At 53.8% G+C, this 17,458-nt stretch overlaps 3 protein-coding genes across 3 annotated transcripts in view; 1 reads left to right on the forward strand and 2 right to left on the reverse strand.

The window, feature by feature from the left end:
• The first annotated feature begins 1,587 nt into the window (after nt 1-1,587).
• tollip (toll interacting protein) lies at nt 1,588-11,188 on the forward strand. The gene is made up of 6 exons (XM_088611036.1): nt 1,588-1,811; nt 6,272-6,421; nt 7,051-7,233; nt 7,324-7,476; nt 7,571-7,661; nt 7,933-11,188. Exons 1-6 carry the CDS (start codon nt 1,779-1,781, stop codon nt 8,148-8,150), a joined length of 828 nt encoding a protein of 275 aa, XP_088467162.1. The 5' UTR covers nt 1,588-1,778; the 3' UTR covers nt 8,151-11,188.
• A 3,506-nt stretch (nt 11,189-14,694) lies between these two features.
• Nucleotides 14,695-16,047, reverse strand: LOC148645777 (mucin-2-like). Its single transcript, XM_088611861.1, has 4 exons — nt 15,999-16,047; nt 15,685-15,779; nt 15,070-15,196; nt 14,695-14,963 (listed from the first exon to the last, which is right to left on the reverse strand). The coding sequence occupies exons 1-4, from the start codon at nt 16,045-16,047 to the stop codon at nt 14,710-14,712; spliced, it is 525 nt and encodes a 174-aa protein (XP_088467987.1). The 3' UTR covers nt 14,695-14,709.
• Nucleotides 16,048-16,447: 400 nt separating this feature from the next.
• LOC148645778 (mucin-5B-like) overlaps nt 16,448-17,458 on the reverse strand; it is a 71,044-nt gene continuing 70,033 nt past the window's right edge. The window contains exon 49 of the mRNA XM_088611522.1: nt 16,448-17,117. Within this exon, the coding sequence (XP_088467648.1) occupies nt 16,871-17,117 (247 nt within the window). The 3' untranslated portion in view covers nt 16,448-16,870. The remainder of the gene's footprint in view (nt 17,118-17,458) is intronic.

Below are 17,458 nucleotides of genomic sequence, written 5' to 3' on the forward strand. Positions count from 1 at the left end.
ACAGCTGTCAGTCACAGAAGTCTTTCTCACGTGTGCTGTCATATCTCATGGCAGTGTGGCCTCCTACCGCCACTGCCTATATTCTGCACACCTGCTTCGGCCGAACCCGGGCCACACGCCAGCTGAACAGGGCTGGCACAGGCGGGGCGTCGCCCTCTGTGGTTTCTATGGCATCGCGCTCCAGAACGTCCCTGCTGGCCAACTTCTCCTCCGCGTCCCCTCCAGTTCACACGCCCATGCTTACATCTGGCTGGACATTGCCTCGTGTGGGCCTCACTCTGCTGCTTAGATGCTATAATTCTGTCATGTTCTCTGCTCTATAACGTATAGTCAGGGCTCTGTTGTTGTTTAATCTGACATGGCCAGCAGCCATGTAACTCTGCAGCTCCCAGCTGGCAGCCCCACTGGAGCTCAGCAGTTTGAGCCTGGTCAGTACCTGGATGGGAGACTCCTGGGAAAGCTGAGGCTGCTGCTGGAAGAGATGTTAGTGGGGCCAGCAGGGGGTGCTCACCCTGGAGTCTGTGTGGGTCCTAATGCCCCAGTATAGTGACGGGGACACTGTACTGTAAAAAGGCGCTGTCCTTCAGATGAGACATAAAGCTGAGGTCCTGACTCTCTGTGGTCATTAACAATCCCAGGGCGTTTCCCGAAAAGAGTAGGGGTGTTACCCCAGTGTCCTGGCCAAATTTCCCCCTGGCCTTTACCAGTCATGGCCTCCTAATAACCCCCATCTCTGAACTGGCTTCATCACTCTGCTCTCCTCCCCACTGAGAGCTGGTGTGTGTGAGAGGACTGGAGCATCATCCAGGGGGGGCTGCACACTGGTGGGGGTGGAGGGGATCCCCATGACCTGTAAAGAGCTCTGAGTGGAGAGTCCAGAATAGCGCTATATAAGTGCAAGCAGTTATTATTATTGTTACTATGCTACTCGATGATCCCACAATTCGTGTTCTAATAATTTTCTTAGAATAAGGAACACAAGAGCAGTGACCACCGAGAGGAGAGGCGCTCGCTCCATCTGGCTGTGGCAGTTCGCAGTTAACTGAGCCAGGATCTCGCCCAGCAGCTGAAAGGAGCCAGGGTATCGGCTTCAACCACAGGGCTTGTTGACAGGAGCTTGCTCCACTGCCTCCTGGTGTCAGCTCTTAAAAGCGCTGCCATGTAATAAGAAGATAATTGCTCGCAACTGAAATGCAGGAAGGAAGAAAAGTGATTTGTTCATCGCTGGGGGCAGGCCTGGCAGTGGAACTCTGTGCTTTATGGTGGGGCTGAAGTCTGAAGGAGTGTTCACAGAGGTGTGGTTTAATGCGAAACCTCAGGGGGCCTCTTTAAGGGCACAGTGACATTTCTGTACAATCAGCTCGAGACGTGCAATCCTCCACCCCTCTCTCCCCCCACACTCACCCACCCACCCACGGGATGACGGAGCGGCTGTGACCTGACTGTCCTACTGGCGCATTACAGTAAGGGACGCCATTTCGGCTCCGAGGCCGCCAGGGAGAAGGTTCTTTTAGGCCGGAGTTGAGCCAAGATGGCAGCCCACGGGAGCAGGCAGTTTCCTTCCGCCTCTCCGGGCGGTCCTCCCGGATGACGTCAGGCAGAGGGCAGCAGACGAGTCAGCTGATGAGGAAGGAAGGTTTTCTCTCGCAGCGCCGTCCCGTTTCTCTGTTTTGATAGAATATTCTGCAGTTCGTGGGGGCGGTTTAAAGAGCCTGCTTATAGTGTTTGTCGTCCTCTAACGCAACCGCGAACGCTCCTGTGGTACGGGCAGTGCGGCCATGGCGACCACCATCTCCACGCAGAGGGGGCAGGTAAACGAGATCGCGTCTGTCTGCCGGGGGTACCCCGAAACCGAGTCATGTGTCCGCAGCATCGCGTGTCGCCGTGTTTACAGAGGCCCGCTTACTCGCGCGGCTTGACCCCTCAAGCCCTCCTGTCGTGTGTATCGCTGTCTTTCTGTGCGAGAACGGGCGCCATAGTCACAGGCTTGGCGTCCTTTCAACGAGGCGTGTACGCGCTGCTGTAGCTGATTTCTAATATTAATGTCCCCCCCAAAGAAAAAACAACAACACAAGAATCTGGATACCCCAGGTGTTTTGTAACGCCTTATCGTTGTTAATATCTACATCTTGGCTTTGGAGGCCGAGGAACCAGCTGAGTGTTGCTTCGTGCGTTTCTGTACCCATTGCGACAGCGGCCGGGCCGGAATCTGGGCTCCTCGCCATCCGCCAGGTGTGTCCGCAGCCGAAGGTCGTGATTGCGGATTGAAATTGGCGGTCCGTGAATTGAGTGGGACTCTCTCCTTTATTGACACCCATCGCTACCCCCCGAACTGATCAGGGTGCGGGGGCTGCCTCTGTCGCTGTGTTGTCGGGGGGGGGGCTGCGATGCGGGCCGGCCCGTGTGACAGAGAGGCTGGGGCCCCACATCCCTGCAGTGGCTGGTTGAGACCTCGGTCAGCTGAGAGTGCTGTCACTTCCTGCCCGGACCGGGTCAGCAGGGCCAGCACAGGACTGTCTCCAGTCCCCCTGCCTCAGGGCTGTCCTGCGCTGTTTCCCAAGACCAGCCGAGACGGAATCCGGGATGACGCACACAGTCGCATTACACAGCAGGCAGAGGGCTTCCTAGAGTCATAAATAAATAATCCTTTTACTTATACAGCGCTTTCCTGGACACTGCACCCAGAGCTCTTTACAGGTCATGGGGATCCCCTCCACCCCCCCCAGTGTGCAGCCCCACCTGGATGATGCTCCAGTCCTCTCACACACACCAGCTCTCAGTGGGGAGGAGAGCAGAGTGATGAAGCCAGTTCAGAGACGGGGGTTATTAGGAGGCCATAACTGGTAAAGGCCAGGGGGAAATTTGTCCAGGACACCGGGGTAACACCCCTACTCTTCTCGAGAAACACCCTGGGATTGTTAATGACCACAGAGAGTCAGGACCTCGGTTTTACGTCTCATCCGAAGGACGGCGCCTTTTTAAAGTTTGTGTTCCCGTCACTATACTGGGGCATTAGGACCCACACAGACCGCAGGGTGAGCACCCCCTACTGGCCCCACCTCTTCCAGCACCATCCTCAGCTTTCCCAGGAGTCTCCCATCCAGGTACTGACCAGGCTCACACCTGCTGAGCTCCAGTGGGGCTGCCAGCTGGGAGCTGCAGGGTGATTTGGCTGCTGGCTGACAGAAGGAGATAGCCTCTCCTTGCTCACTGAAACGAGGCTGTGAAATACGTGTTTTAATCAGATCACAAGTCATATCACCCTGCAGCTCAGCCGCAGTGTCAGGCTGAGGTTAAGGGCTCTCCGGGGGCACTCCTGCCCTGCAGGCGCCGCGTCGGGGTGCTCGCTGGGATAGCGGGGCCGGGCCGCCCATGTGACTCCCGGCACCCCATGTGACCTCCAGGAGCTCCGGAGCTGCTGGGACTGAGAATAAGCCGCTCGCTGTTGACGTCAGGAGAGAAGCTCTGGCTCATCGACACTGGACACACTTCCTGCTTCTCCAGCCACTTTTCCCCGGCTAATACCGGACTATTCCAGGCCTTGTCCTGAGGAAGATATCTGATGTTGGCAAAATATTAAACAGGGGTGTCGCAGTGGTGAGCTGTATCCCAGGGCTGTGTGTGAGAGGAGGGGTCCTCACACTGCTGTCCTGACTCTGGGCTGTACAGTCTGGACAGTAAACTGACTCCTGACTGCTGGGTCACTAGAGACCCCAGGGCTGTGTGTGAGAGGAGGGGTGCTCACACTGCTGTCCTGACTCTGGGCTGGACAGTCTGGACAGTAAACTGACTCCTGACTGCTGGGTCACTAGAGACCCCAGGGCTGTGTGTGAGAGGAGGGGTCCTCACACTGCTGTCCTGACTCTGGGCTCTACAGTCTGGACAGTAAACTGACTCCTGACTGCTGGGTCACTAGAGACCCCAGGGCTGTGTGTGAGAGGAGGGGTGCTCACACTGCTGTCCTGACTCTGGGCTCTACAGTCTGGACAGTAAACTGACTCCTGACTGCTGGGTCACTAGAGACCCCAGGGCTGTGTGTGAGAGGAGGGGTGCTCACACTGCTGTCCTGACTCTGGGCTGTACAGTCTGGACAGTAAACTGACTCCTGACTGCTGGGTCACTAGAGACCCCAGGGCTGTGTGTGAGAGGAGGGGTGCTCACACTGCTGTCCTGACTCTGGGCTGTACAGTCTGGACAGTAAACTGACTCCTGACTGCTGGGTCACTAGAGACCCCAGGGCTGTGTGTGAGAGGAGGGGTGCTCACACTGCTGTCCTGACTCTGGGCTGTACAGTCTGGACAGTAAACTGACTCCTGACTGCTGGGTCACTAGAGACCCCAGGGCTGTGTGTGAGAGGAGGGGTCCTCACACTGCTGTCCTGACTCTGGGCTGGACAGTCTGGACAGTAAACTGACTCCTGACTGCTGGGTCACTAGAGACCCCAGGGCTGTGTGTGAGAGGAGGGGTCCTCACACTGCTGTCCTGACTCTGGGCTCTACAGTCTGGACAGTAAACTGACTCCTGACTGCTGGGTCACTAGAGACCCCAGGGCTGTGTGTGAGAGGAGGGGTGCTCACACTGCTGTCCTGACTCTGGGCTGTACAGTCCCTGCAGTTCCCCTTTCATTCAAATACAGAGCTGTTTTCTCTCTCCTCCCCTGGGCTGCTGAGTCTCATTCCTGGGGATGCCCTTGTGGAGGGGGGGGGGAGGGTGAGTGGGTCTCCCCCCGAGTGCAGAGAGCCTGGGGGTCCTTTAGGGTGAAAAGCGCTCTGTTAATGCCTGTCCTCCCTATTAAAAACCGCAGGGTACTGAGGAAGTACAGCCGACACGTTCCTGAATAGATCCTCTGTCTCCGAAGAAGACGCCGGCCCCTGCGGCGATCAGGCTGCTATAAATAACAACCCGAGCGAGGGCGAAGTTCAGGCTGGGCGGCGTGGCTGTGGGGCGGGGGGGCAGCGCCGGCGAGGAACGCCGCAGCGCTCCCTGTCTCGCTGGGGCGCGCCCTGAGGACGTGAGGAAACCGGTCAGCCGACGGGGTCCGGCGCTGTGGACCCAGTCTCGTGCCGTCCTTTCAGCCTGCAGCGCGGTGCCTTAGGAATCTGTGTGAAGGGGGGGGGGAGGTGTCGCACTCGGGGGGCGCAGGCGGCGGCGCTGTGATCCCGGTGTTCCCGGCGAGCTGTGAGCTCTGGAAGGGGCGGGTGTGTTTTTCGGGGGCCTGGCGAGGAGGAGGAGGAGGAGGAGGAGGAGGGGGAGGGGTCCCGCTCAGCTCTCTGCAGTCGGACGGGGGGAGGGGGGAGGGAGCTGGACTCGGGGGGGGGCCCCCCGGTCTGACCTCTCGCTGCAGTCTGCGCCCCGTCTCCGCGCGCTGCTGTTGAGGAAACGGAGAGGAAAACCACACGCAGCAGGATGGGTTTCGCAGGCGGGGCTGTGGTCTGTGCTGTGCGCCTGCCTGCTCTGCCTGGAGTGGCCCCTGGGCCCCTGGGCCCCAGCTCCCTGCCGGGCTCCGCCTGCGGTCAGAGGGGTGCAGAGGGGTGCGGAGGGGTGCGGTCTCCCCCGGCGCCGGGTCCGGCAGGAATGTGGCCCCTCCCCCAGCCTGCTGTCGCGCCCTGTGTCCTGCGCGGCCCTGGCCCGGCCCGGCCCAGCCCGACCCGACCTGGCGGGACTCTTCCCGCCCAGGCTGGACGGGACAGGTGCGGACAGGTACGGACAGGTGGGGACAGGCGGGGACAGGCGGGGAGGAGGAGCGGAGTTTGGGTCCTCACCTGGGCGGCTCACAGAGGGGGCGCAGGGACAGGGCTCCCCCGTCGCCCACGGGAGCGCTCTGTGGAGAATCCAGTCAGGCTGCGCTCTGCTGCGGGAGTTTCCGCGGTCATGGCGGGGCTCGGTGAGCGCCCCCTGCTGGGAGGGGCCGTTCGAGCTCGAGACTCTGCCCCGAGCCTGCAGAGGGCTCCCCGGGGGGCCCGTGTCTCTCAGGGCGCTGTGCGTGGCTGTGTGGGTGCTTCTGCTCCGGCTCAGTGCTGATTTTTCTGGAGGGTGATTATTGAGTCTCAAGAAGGAACGTTTGCAGGATGTTTCCGGGGGGAAACAATTGAGCGTTGCACCTTGACCTGAACCAATTTGCATTACAGAGACCAAGTACACCGTCCCACCCATCTGCGTTTTCCCTTGTAACTCTGTCTACCCCTCTCTCCCCCGCCCCTGCCCCTGCCCCTGCCCCTGCCCCTGCCCCTGCCCCTGCCCCTGCCCCTGCCCCGTCTGGCTGCGTGCGCAGGTGTACATCGGGGAGCTGCCCCAGGACTTCCTGCGGATCACGCCCACCCAGCAGCAGCAGCAGATCCAGCTGGACGCCCAGGCGGCGCAGCAGCTCCAGTACGGGGGGGCGATCGGCACCGTGGGGCGGCTCAGCATCACCGTGGTGCAGGTACGTGTGGGTCAGTCTGGGGTCCTCAGCAGCAGCCTCAGCTTTCCCAGGGGTCTCCCATCCAGGTCCTGACCAGGCCGACACTGCTGAGCTCCAGTGGGGCTGCCAGCTGGGAGCTGCAGGGTGATTTGGCTGCTGGCTGACCGAAGGAGGTAGCCTCTCCTTGCTCACTGAAACGAGGCTGTGAAATAGGTGTTTTAATCAGATTACAAGTCATATCACCCTGCAGCTCAGCCGCAGTGTCAGGCCCAGCAGTGAGATACAGCCACAGGAACAGGAGGAGGTCTGTTCCCTGCTGGAAAGAGAAGAAAAGAAACACAACCTTTCAGCTGTGCAGCCACACCTGATGAAGGCGGTTTCCTGTTTCCTCCTCCTGTTCCTGCGCAGCCCCTGCTCGAACTACTGTACACACAGCGGAGGGAAACAACCCAGTAAAACCAGAAACACCCAGTAAAAATGAAAAGAAAGAAACAGGCAAGGCATTACAGTGCTTTCCGATAGCCTTTAGGATTTGAGGCCGGAGCCTGAGACGCGCCAGTGGAAGCCGCTTATGTAGGGGGGTATCCCGGGGGACTTCGGCGCGGGCGTTGGTGTCCCCCTGACCGGCCGCGCCCACCTCTCCCCCGCAGGCCAAGCTAGCCAAGAACTACGGCATGACGCGGATGGACCCGTACTGCCGGATCCGGCTGGGCTACGCGGTGTACGAGACGCCCACGGCGCACAACGGCGCCAAGAACCCGCGCTGGAACAAGGTGATCCAGAGCACGGTGCCGCCCGGCGTGGACTCCTTCTACCTGGAGATCTTCGACGAGGTGAGCGGCGCGGGGAGCGGGCGGGAGGCGCGCGCCCCCCGGCCTCCGGCCCCTGCCGGTCTGACTGCCTGTCCGCCCCCCCCCCCGCAGAGAGCCTTCTCCATGGACGATCGGATCGCCTGGACGCACGTCACCGTCCCGGAGGGCCTGAAGGAGGGGAAGGTGGTGGACGAGTGGTACAGCCTGAGTGGCCGGCAGGGGGACGACAAGGAGGGCATGATCAACCTCGTCATGTCGTTCGCGGTGAGCGGCCGGGCCCTGCAGGGGGCGCCAGCGGGTTGGTGGGTTGGAGTCTTTCTCACTCCCTCACTCTCTCTCGTCTCCCTCTGTCCTGCAGTCTGTCCCAGCCAGCATGGTGATGCAGCCCCAGCCTGTGGTCCTGATGCCCACTGTGTATCAGCAGGGAGTCGGATATGTCCCGATCTCAGGTACGTTGCGGGGAGGTGAAGGGTGTTTGTTCACCTGCGAGCGCGCCTGCGCGCACACACACACACACTAAAAAAGCCGTTCGCACAGCACAGTCGCGGGGCGTCCCCGGGGAGTTTGGGGTTCATTAACGCGGCGTCCCGCTCGGCGTGCCCAGGATGGTCCTGCTGGCGGCGGAAACTGCCAAACACAACAACAAAAAAAGGCCGCCCCCTGACCCCTGACCCCTGACCCCTGACCCCTGACCCCTCTTGTCCTGTTGGTCCCACGCAGGAGTGCCGGCGGTCTACAGCCCCGGCATGGTGCCGGTGGGCCTGCCCGCCGCCCCCGCCCCCCCGCCTCAGCCCCAGTGCACGGAGGAGGACCTGAAGGCTCTCCAGGACATGTTCCCCAACCTGGACCGGGAGGTGATCCGCTCGGTGCTGGAGGCGCAGGGGGGCAGCCGCGAAGCCGCCGTCAACTCCCTGCTGCAGATGACGGAGGAGTTGTAACGGGCCGGAGGGCGCGGCCGCACGCCTGTATATATCTCCGCTGTCTGTGTGTACTTGCGTGTACCCGTCCGTGCGTGCGTGTGTCTCGCCATGCAGTATATGTGTCTGGCATTTTGTAAAGGTAGCAATATTTATGGGGTCTTAATCGGGTTTCCGTCGCACGAGCTTAGAAAAACGGAGCTGAGAAAATAAACGAAAAATCGAGAAAAAAGACGAAGCCGCCCGGCCGTCGTCTGGAGCGCCCGGGGGACGGCCGCGGCTCGAGTCCGCGCGCTCTCGTCGGGAGAGGACCGGAGGGGGGCGGCGGTCTTGGAGCCGGTCTGCTCGCTGGGCTTTTTGTTGCAGGACCGGGCCGCGACTGCGTCAGTCCAGAAGTCCCCAGTGGGCCGTACGACTGGGATGCCAAAAAAAAAAAGCTTTCTCCCTCGATGGATCTTTATGCGGCTGTACTGCACCTGTATATTGACACACACACACACACACACCCGCAGACAGTCTGTGGAATATTATTGATCTCCGCAGGCCAGGCTCCTGCTCTGGCGCCTGGCGGTTTGTTGCCATAAGGCAGGGAGGGGAGACTCTCCTCCCGAAACCAGGCTCTTCCAGACGGGAGCTCGGGCTCTGGTTCCTGGAGGTGGGAATTCGGCTAGGGGGTGGGGGGGTTCAGCTGCAGAGTTAATAAAAAAAACAAACCCTGGGTTGGCAGTGGCTGCCTCTAACACAGTGGGCTGGGCTTGCAGATCCTGTATTTATTTTTGGGGGGTGGACTGGGGGGCACGGGTGCCATGTTGGGTGAGCGTCTTGCACTCTGACCTGGTGCGGTCCTGGTGGATGTTGGCTTGGCAGGAGCCTGGCCTGCAGCCCCATCTGGGGTGGATTAGGAGCTCCGGAGCTCAGGAGGCATCTGGGACTGCAGCCCCAGCTGGGGTGGATTAGGAGCTCTGGAGCTCAGGAGGCAGCTGGGCCTTCAGCTGGGGTGGATTAGGAGCTCTGGAGCTCAGGAGGCAGCTGGGCCTTCAGCTGGGGTGGATTAGGAGCTCTGGAGCTCAGGAGGCAGCTGGGCCTTCAGCTGGGGTGGATTAGGAGCTCTGGAGCTCAGGAGGCAGCTGGGCCTTCAGCTGGGGTGCATTAGGAGCTCTGGAGCTCAGGAGGCAGCTGGGCCTGCAGCCCCAGCTGGGGCGGATAGGAGCTCAGGAAGGAACAGGGCCTGCAGCCCCAGCTGGGGTAATTAGAGAGTGGGAGCAGGAGGAAAATCAACACCCCCCATGCCCCATGTGACACTTTCTTCCGCCGTTTGAACGGTTCCTAAACGCTGCTCCTGGTGCCTGTTCCACACAAGCTCCCAAGCCCAGCTGCCTCCTTTGTTTAAATTATCCATATTTGGAAAACGTCAGGATCTCAATAGAAAAGAAAACATTTGGATGTCCTCCGCATGAGATGCAGGGAAATGTATTAATAAATTTTACAAGGCAATCAAAAAAAATGAAATGAATTCCAGAGCACTTCCTCTTGGCTCGTCCTTGTGCACTTCAGGCTGTACCTCAGACTCCCCGCCTCTACAGCTGAGGAGATAGCGGGAAGGGTTCGAAGGTGGTGAAGTCTTTTGCTCTATTACATTACTCACCCTTGCCCTTCGTTTTCAATGTCAGCTACTGTCATATTAAGATTGTCGCTTAAACAGAGTGGTAGTTCCGGTGTATTTGGAAAACTCGTGAGAGTTTGTGAATGAGAAAGATTATGTTAAGAGCAAAGTGTTTTTTTTATCGTATGCCACTGGTTTTCGATCCCTGGTCAGTGTGCAGATTGATGGTGAGTGTCCAGGCTTTAAAGTTACTTTTACTGTACTTGTTGCACAATGTTGCACTTGTTCTGAGACTCCAGCCTCCCTACAATGCCCTGCCCTGCCTGAGCTGTTCTACTGCCCCCTGGTGGCACATGGTGGGGATGCACCCCCACCTCTCAGCCAGAAAACTACCCTTCCAGGTTCAGCCCCCTTATAAGAAGTCGCCATAAAGTGTTTCTTTTTGTTGTTGTTTTAATATCATTTTAAACGTGTGAGAAGATCGTATGTGTCCCACCAGCGTGTGCACACTGTGTCTCTGCATGCGTGTACTGCATTTTGAAGATACAAAATAAAATGGATGCCAAGTTTGAAAGAAGCTCCGCAGAGCCAATTGTTCAGACTTTCTTCTGCTTCAGTAAACTGTTCACCGACTCCCATCTTTAGAGATAGGGGACGATGTGGGAAATCGCACCTGTGTGCCTGGCCTTTTCCAGACTGTCTGTCTCCGAGTTTTGTTAAGGAAGGTCAGGCCAGCTGGTAAATTCACTGTCGGTGTGTTCACTTTCGAGGAATGTGCTGCACCTCTCAGTACACTGCGTTTGCTGTGTGTTTTTGAGTTTCGGCTCTCCCGTGCTCTGTGCTATGATGTTGATGCACACACGGACGCAAATGCAGTGTTACTGTACTTCCTGCTCTGTTGATCCAGTGTGGCCAGCAATGAACTTCGTCAGCGATGTTGTAAACCTTTCCCTTCCAGCAGAAATCGACTCTTTTTCCCAGCTCCGGGGTGACTGTTCGGTGCTGGAACATCTCACTCTGCAGGGGCTGACGCAGCTCTGCTCTCGGCTGAACTGCGGCATGGTTTTTCTGCTTTGACGTGAGGCTCCCAGCCAGAATCACTGCAGGCCTCATGTCCTGAGCGCTAGGTACCCAACTGCAGGAGGAACCCGTCTGTGTTCAGAGAGAGAATGGTCTCCACAGATGTCAGACTCTCTGAAGTTTCGTAGTCTGCCTGGATTGTGCGCATCCCTGGCCTTTTCCAGTCCGGCTGTCTCCGGAGGTTTTCCCAAAGTTTTGTTAGGGAAGGTCAGGCCAGCTTGTAAATTCACCGTCCGTGTGTTCAGTTTCTAGGCATGTGCTGCACTGTTCTTGAAACGTTTATAAAAAGTGTAAAATTGTTCTCCTCCAACATACATGTTTTGTTTTTTAAAAAAGGAACAAATCTGACTTAATAAAGTGGAAAATAAATCAAAAAGGATTGTGTGTTTCTGGGTCTGTGATCAAAATTGTGAGAAGCTGTGTGTCGGGGGTGGGATTTGTGGCTAAAGACAGCTGATCACGTTTTGACATTATAGTATTAAGCCTTCTGAATTTCTTAGTGGTGTGTTGAATCTGTTGAAGGTTTTGGGTTAATGGCTGCTTCCTGTCTGCGTTTCCTCTTCGGTGTCCCTGGGGTTTCAGGAGGTTGATCAGAGGAGCTGGAAAGTTGGTACTCGGGTTCAAAAGAGGGAAAGGCCATCACGCAAGCAAAGGAAGACCTTTTCTTAACGGAGGGGTCTCTGGGCTCAAATATCTGATCACTTTAAAATCAAAATGGCTTTAGCCAGGCAGTGTGAGGGTCTGCAGGCCTTAACAGCCCAGGACGCTATTGCTGTGGTGTCTGATATACGGTTAACCAAGGATGCGCATTTTACCTGGAGAGGATACAGCAGGAGTAGTTATGACTAAGAAGTTTAACAAAACAAAAAAACGATTTCTCAGTTTTTATTTCTGATCGTTCTGTCTGAGACAAGCGAGACGTGTTATTTCACGCACCACACGCTTTAAACGGTTTTTGGTGAAAAGTAGGACGTCTCTCTTACAGGTTTCGTTACTTTATTGGCTTGTTATTGTAGTTTTCGACAAGGAAGGCTGCCCCCCGCACACCAGCACGAAATTTGAAGCAAAACTCAGGTAAAAGGAGGCTTTCTTTTTAGCCTCAGTTGTCCACCTAATAAAATTACATTGTGAACTGGCCGGATCCCTAATTGGCGCTGTGAGAATTATTGAGAGACGAAGATAAATAAAGCTGTTTTTGAACTTTACATTTTATTTTTTCACCGGCAGACGAAAGGACGTTAAATTTGAATTTGGCGGGCGGGCGGGCGCGCGCCAGCCCCGAAGTCGTCGAGGCGGCCGGACGGCGCTTGAAAACGGACGGACGTATTTCCCCCCCTCTCTTTTAATTTAATTATTTGACATTAAAAATTCACACTTCACTCGAGAAATTGTTCTGCGTGCTAAAACGCCACCTCCCAGTTCGTAAAGTTGTCGTTGTTTTCTTTCTGCTAACCGCACTGCAGTTACAGCAGTACTCTTTACAGTTTCAACGCCGTAGCGGCCTCCCACGTCGCCCGACGGCAACAAAAAGCAACAAAAATCAGCTGAATACTTTTTCTTCATCGTCCAGTTTTCCACAAAATTAATTCCGTTCTTCCGAACTGGAAAGTCAAAGGTGATTAAGGTAAGATACTAGTACTAATATGAACTTGTAGACAAGCAGTACTGTTACTTTCTCCAGACATGCTGTACGATGTTGCTGCCACCAGGTAGCTCTCTGTCACCAGTGGAGATGAATATTTTCCAGAATGAGTTTAATTAAATGAATTACCCTTTAACCCTCTTGCACACCAAGAGCTCATAAACATATTACATATACAACAGTAATACAATACAGTACATCAACAGTACAATGCCACGATACAAATAAATAAATTCACAATGATAGTTAATTTTATTTGTATACTGTTTTTCACTCCAAAGGCACTCAGAGCTCTCTCCATACAAGACAAGACTCGTCTGGGTGACACTCAGCAGTCCCACTGCACACAGCCCAGGGGAGCAGAGAGAAACCGGCTCTGTGGTTGAACTAGGGGGATCAGCAGTGTGAGCACCCCTCCTCTCACACACAGCCCTGGGGTCTCTAGTGACCCAGCAGTCAGGAGTCAGTTTACTGTCCAGACTGTACAGCCCAGAGTCAGGACAGCAGTGTGAGCACCCCTCCTCTCACACACAGCCCTGGGGTCTCTAGTGACCCAGCAGTCAGGAGTCAGTTTACTGTCCAGACTGTACAGCCCAGAGTCAGGACAGCAGTGTGAGCACCCCTCCTCTCACACACAGCCCTGGGGTCTCTAGTGACCCAGCAGTCAGGAGTCAGTTTACTGTCCAGACTGTACAGCCCAGAGTCAGGACAGCAGTGTGAGCACCCCTCCTCTCACACACAGCCCTGGGGTCTCTAGTGACCCAGCAGTCAGGAGTCAGTTTACTGTCCAGACTGTAGAGCCCAGAGTCAGGACAGCAGTGTGGGCACCCCTCCTCTCACACACAGCCCTGGGGTCTCTAGTGACCCAGCAGTCAGGAGTCAGTTTACTGTCCAGACTGTAGAGCCCAGAGTCAGGACAGCAGTGTGAGCACCCCTCCTCTCACACACAGCCCTGGGGTCTCTAGTGACCCAGCAGTCAGGAGTCAGTTTACTGTCCAGACTGTAGAGCCCAGAGTCAGGACAGCAGTGTGAGCACCCCTCCTCTCACACACAGCCCTGGGGTCTCTAGTGACCCAGCAGTCAGGAGTCAGTTTACTGTCCAGACTGTACAGCCCAGAGTCAGGACAGCAGTGTGAGCACCCCTCCTCTCACACACAGCCCTGGGGTCTCTAGTGACCCAGCAGTCAGGAGTCCGTTTACTGTCCAGACTGTACAGCCCAGAGTCAGGACAGCAGTGTGAGGACCCCTCCTCTCACACACAGCCCTGGGGTCTCTAGTGACCCAGCAGTCAGGAGTCCGTTTACTGTCCAGACTGTACAGCCCAGAGTCAGGACAGCAGTGTGAGCACCCCTCCTCTCACACACAGCCCTGGGGTCTCTAGTGACCCAGCAGTCAGGAGTCAGTTTACTGTCCAGACTGTACAGCCCAGAGTCAGGACAGCAGTGTGAGGACCCCTCCTCTCACACACAGCCCTGGGGTCTCTAATGACCCAGCAGTCATTAAATACAATCAACTGTGTTTACGTAACACTTGTAATTTTAAAGATCTGTACACATGTGAGGAGGCCCACCTGGGTGAAACACAGCAGCCATGCTGCACGGAAGCCCATGGGTGAAGAGAGGAACTAGCTCTGCAGGTCAGCTAACCCACCCTTAAGCTAAGGTAAATACTGATAACAGGTACAGGGGGTTATCAGACACTTGGTTCTGGTTCTGGGCAAGAACATCCTTCAGCTGACAGAGTGACAGAAAGCATTCTTAGGGTTGGCTCAGGATGTCCTGTGTAAGTCAGTGATCCTGGCTGACAAGTCTGGAAACACACTGGCAGAAAGATTAAACAGGCAGTGCCTGCATGCACTGTGTTCACACAAATAGTTGCGCATTCAGATGTAATGTAAAACACAGGTTACTAGGTTTTCTTCTAAAAGGTTTTTCCTTAAACCCTCTTGGCGGACGAGTGACACATGTCCAAAAAGGCATATACTGTATGTTACTTCTGCTAATTTAAAGAACACTGGGCAAAATGCATAATTACAATTAGTACACTTCCTGAGTCATTCATCTAGTAATTCAGAAATGACCTGTGGAATCATTAGCCTCACTTGAATTGTTGTGACTTCAGTGAAGAATTTTCTTCTGACAATAAATTTCTTTGGTAGAAGAAGACTTTCTAAGCACTCAACTTCTGAACCAAATCTGAAAATTCCTTCAATTTAATTAAATAAAACAACACTTCAGTGTTCAGTATGTGTCATCCTAGTGAGCCAATACTCTGATGACCTCTCCAGCTGGCACCACTGTGCCCTTGTTGTAGCAGGGGCACTGTGAAGCTGGCACACATTTGCCCTCCTCGTCCATGTAGGTCCCCTTGGCACAGCCACAGCCGTCCACAGGCACAAACTGGACGCTACAGGTGGGGTCAGGCTGGCTGAGGGAGCGGCAGGTGCGATTACAGCTGGTCATGCTGTAGCCAAAGACCAGAGTCCTGGGGCAGGTGCTGGAGTACTTGGCTGAAGGAAGGGAGAACCAGGGTTTCAGTCACAGGAACACTCCCTTCAGGTGTCTGAACTTCCTGCCCTGAAAGCTCCCAGGTCCCTGGCTATTGCAGACACTTACTGCAGACACTGGCTCTCCAGCCGTCCAGCTGCACCCCCTTAGCAGCACAGGCACGGACGTACGAGGAGATGGCAGCACACATACAGGCCTCACTCTTCTCACAGTTACAGCTGTCGTACATGCAGTTCTGGGGGCAGAGGAGCAGAGGGTGTGCTCTCGGTTATTCAAGAGTAATTGAAATGCTACTACTTCTCAGAAAAACAGAAGCCAATTCATGAGCTCGAAATTCATTTTTGTTTTTTCTCTATTACAAGTTTTTATGTTGGAATTTAAAAAATCAAACATTCAAAAATTAAAGTAAACATCAACACCCCGTTATATGTCTACGACTACTACAAGGTTATTTTACAGCAGCAGTGCTGGTGTACAGACAGGCACAAGAAACAAAATGACAGTAACAACAATCTACATATTTACATAGAAGGTTGAGTGTTGAGTGTTGAGTAATGGCTACAGGTATGAATGAGAACTTGAGATCAAGACCAATGACCTTATGAGATATTTTCACAAGACTGCCCAGTTTGTTCTTGCTTCTCAGATTCAGGATGTAGTGTCTTCATATGAGTGTGACAGATTTTACAAAGGTTTCAGTTTTTAAGTTTAAAAGAAACGTACTGTTTTGTAGATATCTGGGCTAATCACAGCATGGCACGCAGCAAACACTCCTTGAGGATCTGACAGCATGGAGCACCAGTGCTGGGCGTACTTCTCTGTGAAGAGAGAGAAAGGTGGGGTAAGTACAGGCACCTTTTCTCATTTACAAAAGGCAAGGTGCAAGTAACTTCTTTTGCCCTTCATAAACAAGAACATTTCCTGTGACTGTTGCTTCCCAGCTCCACAAGCCTACAGAATGTCAGCCAGATTGTCAGTCTGATTGTAGGTCAGACTCAGTAACACTAAAACCCTGCTGGAGTGGTGGCCAGTCTTACCGTTCTCCACACTCAGACAGTAGAGGAGATCATAGCTGTTCTCTTCCATTATGGCTCCCAGTTCAGCTAATGCTGTTGTTGTAAAATGACATCTTGTTTTTCAGTTACTTTTCCTACTTTATACACAGAATTAATCTCTTTAAAATATAAGGATGTTATGAAATTTAAGACACTATATTTAAGTGTCCCTGTTTGAGGATACTCAGAGAAAACATGAAAACAGAATGGTGCAATTGGCTAAACATCATTTGTTTTAGTTAAGGATTGTCAGTGGCTTTTGCAGTAGCCTGAAGCAAACTCCCAAACTCAACATGTACAGGAATGGACTTCAAGTGAATGAATTTTTCAGACGAGAGTGTTGTTCTTTATCAGATGTGTTCAACTTAATTCTAGAGAAAATGTCAGTTATTAAGTGTAAATCTGATGTAATAAGACAAAGAGAAACAGGATTGTATGCAAAGGGATACAATTTATTAATTACAGAAAGGAGCACATTGTCATTTGCACACTACAGTCAAATGTGGTGAAGTTGACAGAAGTGATACATATTTATGTAGTATTTAATCACAGAGAAAAAAGTCTAGATTTAGACAAACTCATAATATTTTATCTAAGTAGGGGTATTCAAAAGAGGGAAAATGTGTTTTATTTAGTTTCACTTGGTTTTATATATAGTTGTGCATATTAATAAAATATAGACTTCAAAGATGTGTTTAAAATAAATAAATTTGCAGCAGTTACCTAACCCCTAATCCCTGTCTAATTAAATTTATTCATTTTAACTGTGTATCAGATATTTTAAATATAGGAGAAACAAAAGCACAGGATTTGGGGTTAAAATCAGGGTAGTGCAGTCTTCATTCTCCTCGAGTTCACCGTCGCCTTCTGTACACTTTCCGCCCCTTTGAGGACTTGGAGGGCTCCTGACCCTTGCTGGTAGACTGCTGGGTGTCCCAGTCCTCACACTCGATCTCCTTGCAGCCGCACTTCTCAACGTAGGTGTAGGAGTGGCTGAACGTGGTGCCGTCGGGGCAAACCATCTGCACCTGCTTCTGAGTGGTGTCCATCTCCTGGCAGCAGGAGCAGGTGTGGTCCATGGCGTTGGCCTCCACAGAGTACCTGGCAAGGGCAGGACAGAGGGCTGAGCCTGGAGAGGTGTGCAGGCATGGGCAGGGCAGCGGGACTCACAGTTACTGTCCCACGCACTGCTGCATGGAAGGGTTCACTGATACTGCGTACATGATACTAAGCCCAGTTATGTACTTTTAACTGCATTACTGTACTTCACAAATGAAGTGGGCTTGTCACTCGTTGTGGTTGATTGTTGTGTGTGTAAAGTAGTTTCATTCAAAACCTCTTTTTTGAATCATTCCTGATCTCAGAAAAATGTAGAATACCGGACGTAGAGCCATAATTTCAAGCATTGCCCTATTATAATGATAAGGGTGTGTGAGAGCTAT

The sequence above is a fragment of the Lepisosteus platostomus genome, chromosome 18 (genome assembly GCF_059453375.1).
Source record: "Lepisosteus platostomus isolate fLepPlt1 chromosome 18, fLepPlt1.hap1, whole genome shotgun sequence".
In the NCBI taxonomy this organism is placed as follows: domain Eukaryota; kingdom Metazoa; phylum Chordata; class Actinopteri; order Semionotiformes; family Lepisosteidae; genus Lepisosteus; species Lepisosteus platostomus.

Bases quoted from the DNA above. Each gene is read 5' to 3' on its own strand.
- tollip (XM_088611036.1), top strand. From the start codon at position 1,779: ATGGCGACCACCATCTCCACGCAGAGGGGGCAG. The intron at 7,234-7,323 runs GTGAGCGGCGCG...CCCCCCCCGCAG, and splicing joins ACCTGGAGATCTTCGACGAG to AGAGCCTTCTCCATGGACGA. The intron at 7,662-7,932 runs GTACGTTGCGGG...GGTCCCACGCAG, and splicing joins CGGATATGTCCCGATCTCAG to GAGTGCCGGCGGTCTACAGC.
- LOC148645777 (XM_088611861.1), bottom strand. From the start codon at position 16,047: ATGGAAGAGAACAGCTATGATCTCCTCTACTGTCTGAGTGTGGAGAAC. The intron at 15,197-15,684 runs GTACGTTTCTTT...CTCTGCCCCCAG, and splicing joins GCCCAGATATCTACAAAACA to AACTGCATGTACGACAGCTG. The intron at 14,964-15,069 runs GTAAGTGTCTGC...CCCTTCCTTCAG, and splicing joins CTGGAGAGCCAGTGTCTGCA to CCAAGTACTCCAGCACCTGC.